The 11,965-nt window shown below is 41.2% G+C and overlaps 2 protein-coding genes across 2 annotated transcripts; both read right to left on the bottom strand.

Annotated features, from left to right (window-relative positions):
* Nucleotides 1–7,523: 7,523 nt before the first annotated feature.
* LOC139450603 (beta-1,3-galactosyltransferase 1-like) lies at nt 7,524–8,624 on the bottom strand. The gene has a single exon (XM_071232371.1). It carries the CDS (start codon nt 8,607–8,609, stop codon nt 7,656–7,658), a length of 954 nt encoding a protein of 317 aa, XP_071088472.1. The 5' UTR covers nt 8,610–8,624; the 3' UTR covers nt 7,524–7,655.
* A 477-nt stretch (nt 8,625–9,101) lies between these two features.
* On the bottom strand, nt 9,102–11,481 carry LOC139449989 (uncharacterized). The gene is made up of 2 exons (XM_071231600.1): nt 9,485–11,481; nt 9,102–9,202 (listed from the first exon to the last, which is right to left on the bottom strand). The coding sequence occupies exon 1, from the start codon at nt 11,026–11,028 to the stop codon at nt 10,444–10,446; it is 585 nt and encodes a 194-aa protein (XP_071087701.1). The 5' UTR covers nt 11,029–11,481; the 3' UTR covers nt 9,102–9,202; nt 9,485–10,443.
* Nucleotides 11,482–11,965: the final 484 nt, after the last annotated feature.

Genomic DNA, 11,965 nt, shown 5'->3' with positions numbered 1-11,965 from the left:
GAAGAGTCCTCTTCTCAGACGAGAGCCGTTACTGTATCTCAACAGCAGATGGCAGAGAGAGAGTCTGGCGACGCCGTGGAAAACGTTATTCGGATGCTTGTGTTGTTGAGAGACTCGTCGGGTGGTCCGAGCATCATGGTGTGGGGTGAAATTGGTCTTGCACAGAGGGTCGGCCCTGTGGTCTTCCAGAACATCGGTCCAGGGAGAGGCAATGGTGTCACAGCAGCTCGGTACATTGATCAAGTCTTGAGACCACACGCCATACCTCATTTGGCACGTCGCCGCAACCACGGGTTTCAGCATGATAACGCCCGTGCCCACACTGCGAGAGAAACAAGAGGCTTCTTCCATCAGAATGGCATCAGAACCATGCAGTGGTTTGCCCTCAGTCCCGATTTAAATCCCACTGAGCACCTGTGGGACGAGATTCAAAGACGGCTGAATGACGTCCGACCAAGGCTGACAACTGCAGCTGAACTGCGTCAGGCATTCCTCAGAGTGTGGGCTCAAGTTCCTATGGCCTTCATCAACCGCCTCATCCATTCCATGTATCGACGTTGCGCGGCAGTCATCAATGCACATGGCGGACACACGTGATACTCACTTGTGATGCCATTTTCTCAGAGACTGGTGTTGTGTTTCACTTTAAAAACATATGACACTATAATTTCAGCCTTGATGATCAGTCTTGCAAAGTTTCATCTTTTTAATATATCTCAAAGTATGTTTACAGTGTGTGGACAAATATGGTTTCTCATATATCTATCCATGGTGACCTTTCTTATGCGGTTCAGTACATATAAGGAGTGGTGTTTACCTTTAACCAGGCGCATACGTGACCCTGGCATACACCTGATCACTTGTATCCTACCGGGGCATGCACATCGCATAAAGCAAGCTTTTGTTCCACATTATGTGTTAAAACATACTATTATAGTATTTAGAGAACAAATATTTATGAAATTATTTTTCCAGAACCTTTCACGCACTGGGAACGCGCCAGGGACGAGACAAAATATATCTCGGGTTTTTTATGTATAAACTATATACTATTCATATTGGAAACAGTGTCAGCTTCAAGTCTAGGGCGGCCTCTGATGTACTGCGATTCTCTGTGCAGAGTTGCGTCCCTTAGGCGTTCCATTATGACCATGGGTTTGAATCCCAGACTTCCCCTGATTATGATGCTTGGTTTGTCAGCATCATACCCCTGCTCGTGGGTTTCACCAAAGTTGTTAACATCTAAGACTTTCGCCCCACATCAACATGACACGCCATGATAAAATGAAATATTGTTCAAAACGGCTTTAAACCCAACTCACTCACTCGAGCTTAATATCTTTCCAACATCTGCACCCTCTCCAAGCTGATGATGAGGCAATATGCTGGATGGAAGCAATATGACTCATTGCTGCATTGTTGAAAACAGATTGGCATTGTGATTTACATATTGTGAGCATAATTTCTCATCTATATTTTCTGAGTATATAAAGTAAAATTATGTAATTATGAATCTCGGTGATCTTTGTTAGTTTATGTAAGAATTATGGTAAATAAATATAATCCTGAAGCTCCAGCATCTTTGTTCGTTTCTGTGCCTGAAGGTTTATGTTTACCGGTGTCCTGGATGTTGTTGTCCTCCTAACAGAATATCTTCCGGACTTTATACTTTAAGATTATTTAACAGTATATATCAATATAAATAAATAAATAAATGAAAAAAAAAAAAAAAAAAAAAAAAAAAAAATAAATAAATAAATAAAATAAATAAATACACTGTGAAAAAAATCATAAAGTATAAAGTATGTATGTACACACACACACACACACACACACACACACACACACACACACACACACACACACACACACATATATATATATATATATATATATATATATATATATATATATATATATACACGAATGGATTTTGCGATCATCGCTAATTGGATGAATAGTCTCGTGATCTTCATGATCAGAGAGGTGTCGTATCGGAGTAAAAGAACTGATTTTTATCCATTCGTGTATATATATATATATATATATGTGTGTGTGTGTGTGTGTGTGTGTGTGTGTATGATTTTTTAACAGTGTATAAATATAAATACATAAATAAATAAATAAATAAATAAATAAATAAATAAATAAATATATATACACTGTTAAAAAATCATAAAGTATAAAGTATGTATGTACACACACACACACACACACACACACACACACACACACACATATATATATATATATATATATATATATATATACGAATGGATTTTGCGATCATCGCTAATTGGATGAATAGTCTCGTGACGAGACTTGAGGTGTTCTGAGATCTTCATGATCAGAGAGGTGTCGTATCGGAGTACAAGAACTGATTTTTATCCATTCGTGTATATATATATATATATATGTGTGTGTGTGTGTGTGTATGATTTATTAACAGTGTATAAATATAAATACATAAATAAATAAATGAATAAATAAATAAATAAATAAATAAATAAATAAATAAATAAATAAATAAATAAATAAATATACACTGTTAAAAAATCATAAAGTATAAAGTATGTATGTACACACACACACACACACACACACACACACACACACACACACACACACACACACACACACACATATATATATATATATATATATATATATATATATATATATATATATATATATACACGAATGGATTTTGCGATCATCGCTAATTGGATGAATAGTCTCGTGACGAGACTTGAGCCGTTCTGAGATCTTCATGATCAGAGAGGTGTCGTATCGGAGTAAAAGAACTGATTTTTATCCATTCGTGTATATATATATATATATATATGTGTGTGTGTGTGTGTGTGTGTGTGTGTGTGTGTGTATGATTTTTTAACAGTGTATAAATATAAATACATAAATAAATAAATAAATAAATAAATAAATAAATATATATACACTGTTAAAAAATCATAAAGTATAAAGTATGTATGTACACACACACACACACACACACACACACACACACACACACACACACACACATATATATATATATATATATATATATACACGAATGGATTTTGCTTTTTCTTCTCAGTGTTATAAAAATCAGTTCTTTTACTCCGATACGACACCTCTCTGATCATGAAGATCTCAGAACACCTCAAGTCTCGTCACGAGAATTTTCTATTCATCCAATTAGCGTTGAGCCCTCTTAATTTTCAGTACGAGTGAGCATTCAGACATGAAGCATCCTGTCATTTCTGAGGGCCACAGCATCCACCCAAAGTTGTTTCGAGGATATATCACTGTTTTGCTATGATCGAGTCAAGGTACAGAAATGAAACCGAATCGTTTCAGAAAGCTGACATCTGATTGGCTCACAACCCACGTATCATTCATTTTGATTGGGCTGTCATAGTTCGCTAGGGTTGACCTGACGCGTCCTTATATGGAGTTGTGTTCAGATTATAATGAGATTACATTCGTTGTAGCCCAAGCTTATACAAAGTTGATCAAACTAACACTGCAAACAATGTTATCTTCTATATTAGTGGTGATTTAGGAGGACTAGATGCGAATTGCACCCCCGCGTCTCACCTTTGCCAGCGCCATATCTGTGCTCCTGGTTACACAAAAAGTGTAGAGTTTGTGCCCCTAGACTTGCCTGACGGCTGATTGTGGGTTCGAATTCAAGATCCGTCTTGATTGTGAACACTTATAAGCCCACACTCACACATTCACTCACCCTAGTTTTGATAAGAACCTAAAGTTAGTAGCAGAGACCTGGGTGTCGCTGTACAAAGCGATCTTAACGCTGAGGTGATCGTAACTACCATACCTTAACATAGACTTACGACAGTCGTAGCGCTAAGGTTGTGTTGTACAATGGCACCCGATCGTAACTCCCATACCTTAACATAGACTTACGACTGTCGTAGCGCTAAGGCTGTGTTGTACAATGGCACCCGATCGTAACTCCCATACCTTAACATAGACTTACGACAGTCGTAGCGCTAAGGCTGTGTTGTACAATGGCACCCGATCGTAACTCCCATACCTTAACATAGACTTACGACAGTCGTAGCGCTAAGGTTGTGTTGTACAATGGCACCCGATCGTAACTACCATACCTTAACATAGACTTACGACAGTCGTAGCGCTAAGGTTGTGTTGTACAATGGCACCCGATCGTAACTCCCATACCTTAACATAGGTGTCCCTGTAACACAACCTCAGCACTACGACTGTCGTAAGTCTATGTTAAGTTATGGGAGTTTCGATCACCTTAGCGTTGAGATCGCGCGATCGCTTTGTACAGCGACACCCTGGGCAACTGAGCAACGGGCAACCGTCACGCCCTGTTTAGCGACGCCTTGTCTTACAGGTATGCTGTTATCAGAAACCGTGTTATTAACGTTCTTAGGTTCGTCGATACGTTACAGGTTCTGTATACTCTTGGTTTCTCGATCACCTGTGAGTACATACGGCAGAGAATTCGTCACCACTCGCATCTTTCCGTATCCTAAAAGCAGATGTGGCGTTGAGGCGTAGGATTTAATACTGCTTCGACAGTTGTTACTTTTTCGACTACAGCCATGGCAGTAAACTCGACTCAGTGTTTACAGATTTATAACATTTGACCAAATACATTTTCAATCAAAATATTTGGTGTACTTAGAACTAAATGGTTTGGGAACAAGTGGGCATAAAAGTCTTTCACGATATTATCAATCTCATTTAAATCAGATCTTAGTTCTCGCTATCGCTTAAACAAAGATTTGAGGACATCCCATTACGGGTCACGTCAGACCGACCTTGCGCGAATTTTGACCGACCAATGGAAGGACTGACAAGAAGTCGACATTAGCCAGTCAGAAGGAGCTTTCTCCTGCTATACGGCACTGATTTCAAATTGGCGACAAATTCTCGACCAAAAATTTGAAACCTGAACAAAAGAACATTCTGAAATGGCAAATATATGGTCTAGATTGTATGGATTCAGTCGTTAAACTATCATTCGGAATACCCCGTGTTAAAGTTTTCGAGATTGTATGATTAGAAATCACATTCCGACTGTCACTTTCATGATCTGGTAAGCGGCGCTCTGATTGGTCGGATGAAAGGTCGTTCTGACGTGACCCCTCATGGGATGTCCTCAGATCTTTGTTTAGCGGTAGTGAGAACCGAGATCTGATTTTAATGAGATTGACGATATTATGTAATTTAACTCAGTCGGAACATCTCAATGATTCAATATGAGAACTTATTAGAAGAACGTTATGATGGAGTGAATCGTAGTTATGTATTGACGATAAATGGATGTCGAATAGTGAAAACAGAATACATGGATACGAGTTCTCAGCTAGTATCGGACAGCCTCCGTGGTCTAGTGGAGAGCGGAAGGTCCGGGGTTCGATCCCCGACCGCGTCATACCAAAAGACGTTAAAGGATGGTACTTGTTGTTACCCTGTCTGGCGCTCGGCATTAAGGGGCTAAAACAAGGACTGGTCGGCTCGGAGTCAGTAGACTGTGTCTGAGTGGGGTATTCATGTTAAACAGCGGCATGGTATCGGCATCAGTCCGGACTAGTACAAGCAGCCACACAAACACACACACGTACACGAACGTCGCTATATATGTGCAATATTCTTGGACGCGACGTTAAACCCCATTTCACCTCACCTCAGTTAGTATCATCCTCAAATAGATTTTCGCAGGTGAGTAAGTACGCCAACAGTAGAGTAGGTGTGAACTGTCGTGTCTGGACCACACAAAACAGTGACTGAATGAGTATTGTTTTACGCCACTTTTAGCAATATTCCTGGAATACCACGGCGGGGGACAACAGAAATGGGCTTCACTCATTGTACCCATGTCGGGAATCGAACCCGGTTGACGAGCGAACGCTTTAACCACTAGGCTACCTCACCGCCCCAGTGATTAAATTATATTAGAAGGAAAGGTCCACGCTGTCATGCTACAATGACATGCAATCAATCAAGTCACCGAGCCCGACGTCCCTTCCGATAAGTCGCCTCCTACGACAATCTGACGTTGCTAGGGACCAATTCAAACCAAAAATTCCCAAAGGGACACACCACTAAACTGGGTCAGCAAACCAACTAAATGATGTTTGAATGACCCCAACCAACATGCCAGGACTTGCGGGCCTTTGAACTATATGCCGATCTATCAATGTACGGTGGTTGATATAATATACTATTCAAAAGAAATGAAACAACACTCGTTTTTTCATATGTCTACAGTTAATCTGTCGTGACATGACATATTAACTACAGTCATATAGAAACATCGGGTGTTGTTTCACTTCTTTTGAGTAGTATATATATTTAATGTATGGTGAGTCGTGTGTTTTATCTCGTTAGTTAGAGTGGATAGCAAATCACCTGTCCTACCATGAATGAGTGAGTGAGATGGGTTTAACGCCGCTTTTAACAGTATTCCAGTTATATCGCAGCGTGTCAGCTTCATGTGGGAGGAAACCCCGTAGTGATGCAGGTCTCACACGTTTACCACTTCGGTGAAACCCACGAGCACGGGTATGGTGCTGACAAACCTAGAAACATAATCGGGGCGAATCGGGATTCGAACCCACAATCATAGGTTTCTGGCGTGCCCAAGGGACGCAACTCTGCACAGCGAATCGCGGCGGCTTGGGCGACTAGGCCCCCGTGCCCCCTGTCCTGTCATGAAGGCTCTCTGCTGACCAGGGGCGCTCGGGTAGCCTTGTTAAAGCGTTCGCTCGTCACACCGAAGACCCGGGTTCGCTTCCCGACATGGGGACAATGTGTGAAGTACATTTCTGGTGTCCCCCGACGTGATATTGCTGGTATATTGCTAAAAGCGGCTAAAAAACAAACTCACTCACTCACTCTGCTGATCATGATCCCGAGAATTATTTTATAAATAAATGTCGAAAATTAGTCTTGCCCTTCTTTGTCCGAAATCCTCGCCTTTTGGGCGAATACTGTCGGGAACTGATTACCATGGCGTGTCAGAGTGGTGTTTGAGAAAAGCCCGAAGTGATAAATGTCTTTGATGTTTATTAGTCTGGGAACCAGTGAAGAAATGGGTTAGAATTGCTCTTCAGCAACCCATGCTTGTCTCAAGACGCGACTATGCTTGTCGCAAGAGGCGACAAACGGGATCGGTTGGTCAGGCTCGCTGACTCGGTTTACGCAAGTCACCCAGTTGCGTAGATCGACGTTAAGGTCATTTTTACACATCAATGTTCGTTAATGCGGAACTTCGTTAATCTGGACGATAAAATCCGGATTAACACGGTTGCATTGTATCTTAATATGTGTTAATGATCATACTTCTAATTTGACTTCTTATCATGTCAAAATTAGATTTAAAGAAATAAGACTAACAAGTTACACCAATGTTTTCTTTAAATATAAGAAAATATATCTATATTTTCACACAAAGACAATCAACGATAAACATAACACTATACAAGGCACAGTACGCCCCATAGCCATATCTCATTTGAAAATCTGCACTCTACGGAAAACTCCATCAACGATCACGATATTTCCTGGCAAGAAACAATTATTCTCCGCGCAGACACACAAAACTCACGTGTTCTTCCAACTTCTAAATGCCATTGAAAACAAAATCGCCAACATCAGTGTTTATTCCGTTGTATATGACGCCATAGTTCAGAAAAATCACCACACTGACCTTCCTTGTTCAAAACAAAAATGGCGTCGTTAAACACGTGCTGCCTATTTTCTTTAGCTCTGCAGCGTGACACAATGTATTTATCGCCCATGTGACGTCTTCGAACATGTGCCTGCAGTGCAAGGACACCTGTCGCGTATACGCCATCATTGCGGAGGTAACGCGAGTCACGTGACGCCTCACACAACTTCCGGTAGGCATGTGGTGTGGTGATGTAGGCGAATGCTGTGCAGTGGTCAGGAAGCACAGGGAAGGGGTAGTGCTCAATAGGTATATACCCAATTTCCCCCTTCCTTCTCTCAGGAATGCCTTTAGTTCGAACGCTGCAGTGAATCGTATTGTTTGGTAGCATCGTCGTTTTGATGTAGTTGACGAGATTGTATGGGTTGACCATGACGTCATCGTCCATCTTGACAATGACCTTGGCGCGGTTGCAGTGTCCGCCCACCCAGTGCATCGCCATCACGTGTTTGTGGGTCACGTTCTGGTAGTGGTCGATGAAGTTCCCCTGGACCATGTCGCCGTAGGTGGAAGCTTCTTCCTGGAGCTGCTGTTGGAGGTGCTGGTTCGTCACAAGGCCAAGCATAAAAACTGTTGCGGATGTGACCCCCTTGAAATACCTCACAGAGCCGAAGGTTTTGCGGATTTCTGTTCTTCTGGTCAGGTGAGACGGGTTTGAGTGGACAACAGTCACTACATCAACGTCAACAACGTCAGCATTTAGAATGAATTGATATTGATGTAAATTAAGAAATAGGTCTCTGTCCATGCTGAAGAAGTTCACTATTCGCTTCGTGTCGTCTTGTCCACAGAAGAGAAGACGGAACCCCGTCACCATCGCCCAGGTGATCAAGCCCAACCACGCACACCATGCTAGCTTAAGCCGTATTCTCCTCATTTGTTGGCTGATGATATCATGATAGGCCCTCGAAAACTGCAAATATATAAATGGTGAGTGATTATCGGCGGTTAAATATTACAGGACTGAACAGTATGTATGTTAAACACTTCTATCACGGCCTATCAGCTTAATGCGGAAGGAAAGCCGGAAGTGATGCTGCATAGCTCAGACGTTTACTACTTTGGTGAAATCAACGAGCATGGGTGTGTGAAAGATTTTACCTTTTGGGTGAAATCCGCGAACGTATGATCTGTCAAACCCCCTGCCGCCATCTTCCAGAGTCAAGGGAGTTAACTGGGTTTAAATATTCAGTTTTCACCCTTGCCGAACTAGGCTGGAATTATGGAGTTATAGTTTGGCTGGACTAACGAGTCTATGCATAATCCAATCAAAATCCCGTAACTATATCGACATCCGCTTCATAAACAACAAGGCAACTGCGGAATTCGTTGAATTGCAGGATTTGCAGAGCATGTATGTAGTAGCGGGTAAGGGGTGGATGTTGGTGGGGCACACACAACACGACGCTACTCGTCAGTTCACATGACAACCATCTTTATTCCGAGAGTAGATACTAATCATATTAAACCCTGAAAATATAATGCAAACATCATAAGTATTTTTGTAGCAGAACATGGAGATTAAACACAATTACAAGACTTCATCTTATCAGCTAGCACATTAGCACTAGCATGAATAAATCCTTAAATATAAATAGCAGGTTGTAAACTATTTCTGAATAACTATATAAAATTTCCATTTGTAAATACTTTGAGAATACATTAAATTCACACAAAACATTAATTTAGAAGAATAACCATATACTAGTTATTAGTTTGAACCATATATATATAATTATGCTCCCTACTTACCACTGTGTGGCAATGAGCTTATCTCAGTGGTTCGCAGTCACGTTCAATGTTGTTTACGGTCACATCATTCTATAACAAGTTGAAATACAACCTTGACAATACTAATAATGGCCATATAAAATAAGATATAAAAACAACCGATCTCCCATACATACGTTCTTATTTCATACCACGTTCAGACAGTTATAGGTTTAAGAACATGTTTAAATAATAATTTAGTTTAGTAAAGTGTATACTAGTAATGCAGTATTTAAGAAGATAACATACTGTAAAGATGCAATATGATACATTTTAGATTGAAATTAAATAAATTCTACATACAACCAACTGTAATGATAGTTGAAATACCTACTTTACTTTAACTACCAGCTAGGTTTACTTATACACTGATGCATTAATTTAACACCTCTTAAGTAATACAATATGTACAAGACCATATATACAATAGATGAAATACTAAGCCCATAGAAACTAACCTGGATAATGAAATCCTCAATACACAAACATCGAGTTCCCTGAATGTACAATGTTCAACATCCACAATCAGCAAGGGGCTGATATGAAGGAAAACGATCTAATACAAATCTAAGTGACCTCCTTGAATAATTGTGTACAACTGCCAACAGGATATGCCGGACAGAAACCTTTAAATCTACATACACAATAGATAGTAAGCTGACCACAGAAACTAAAGCAGACAGACAAAAGAAACTTGTGCAGTGTGCATACGCATGGGTCAGAACCTGGCCTGACCCAGTAAGGTGGCTATTGTTAAATGCAGGGTGCAGGGATAGGCTTATTGTATTGAGGGCTTGTATAACTCTAAAGGTTTGTTTGTAGGGTACTGTATGTAAAGTTTAAAGCTAAAATGAAACATCTAAAATATCTAACTTATATGTACAAATACTTAAAACATGACTTGGCCACATACTTCCCCTCCCCCAGAAATGACGTCCTCGTCATTTGGAAGTTCCATCCAGAATAGAAATAAAAGCCTGGGATAAACTCTCACTAATATGCTTTAAAACACCACTAGCTGCAAGTTCCTGGATTGCTCTAGATCTTCTGTCCATAGTAGCCTCTGAACCTGTCACTCTGTGACTCATCAAGTACTCCCCTGATGTCATCCAAGAAGGCTTCTTTGAGTCTCTTCCTGAACGTCTAGGTGCAGATGCAGTTGGAAATATCGATGCAGTTGCAGCAGCAGATGTTTCGTCATCTATCCCTGAAGCGGTCTGAGCCCCAGGTTCCTCCTGTTCAGTTTCGTCCTCATCAAGTTCCTGTATTTCTTCTTCACGGGTCTCTTCTGTGTCCTGCTGTTCCTCTGACAACACTGACGAGTGACCGTCGCCACCAGAAGAAGATCCCTCTACCTCAAGAAGTTCTTGGTCGTCACCAGTCTTTGCTTGGGTAGATTCCTCATCCCTCTCTGCAGATTCTGCGTTCATCACTGTGGAGCCATGAACGTCTGCTGTATCTTGGGACGTCTGAACAGGCACTGTAAATGTTCCTATCTCCATGATATCTTCATTTCCAGTAGACATCTCTGATGTCGCGTCTTGAGTGTATGCTGGGGATAACACAGTTGATGTCCTTCGTCTAGGAGCTGGAGTTGGCCTCTGCTTGACCTTGGCATCCTTTGACTGTGAAATGGCTCCAATGGGCAGGAGATGGTTCCGGTGCAAGGTCCTCTTCCGTCCTTCACCAAATTCCTTCTGGACCACAAACACAGGAATGTCTAAATTTGGCTGTTCCAGAACTACATTAACATCCTCTTCCCATCGGTCTGCTAGTTTATGTCGTCCATCGAAAGCCAAAGCTTTGACCAGCACTCTGTCTCCGACCTCTATGGTTCCGCCTCTAACCTTCAGGTCATAACCTGCCTTCTGTCGACCTTGAGCATCTTGTGTGGTCTTGGCTGCCTGCTCATAAGCACTCCGGAGTCGTTCCCTAAGGGCCTTGGTGTACTGAAACACTGATTTCTTCTCTCTGTTGAGCTCCAGTCCAAAAGCAAGGTCGATTGGTAATCCGGGTCACGGCACCATATGTGGCCAAGTCATGTTTTAAGTATTTGTACATATAAGTTAGATATTTTAGATGTTTCATTTTAGCTTTAAACTTTACATACAGTACCCTACAAACAAACCTTTAGAGTTATACAAGCCCTCAATACAATAAGCCTATCCCTGCACCCTGCATTTAACAATAGCCACCTTACTGGGTCAGGCCAGGTTCTGACCCATGCGTATGCACACTGCACAAGTTTCTTTTGTCTGTCTGCTTTAGTTTCTGTGGTCAGCTTACTATCTATTGTGTATGTAGATTTAAAGGTTTCTGTCCGGCATATCCTGTTGGCAGTTGTACACAATTATTCAAGGAGGTCACTTAGATTTGTATTAGATCGTTTTCCTTCATATCAGCCCCTTGCTGATTGTGGATGTTGAACATTGTACATTCAGGGAACTCGATGTTTGTGTATTG

This window comes from Haliotis cracherodii, unplaced genomic scaffold, assembly GCF_022045235.1.
Source record: "Haliotis cracherodii isolate W230 unplaced genomic scaffold, xgHalCrac1.p SCAF_8, whole genome shotgun sequence".
Taxonomy (NCBI): domain Eukaryota; kingdom Metazoa; phylum Mollusca; class Gastropoda; order Lepetellida; family Haliotidae; genus Haliotis; species Haliotis cracherodii.
Note: the sequence above shows the minus strand (reverse complement) of the source record. Positions and strands in the feature narration are given on the sequence as shown.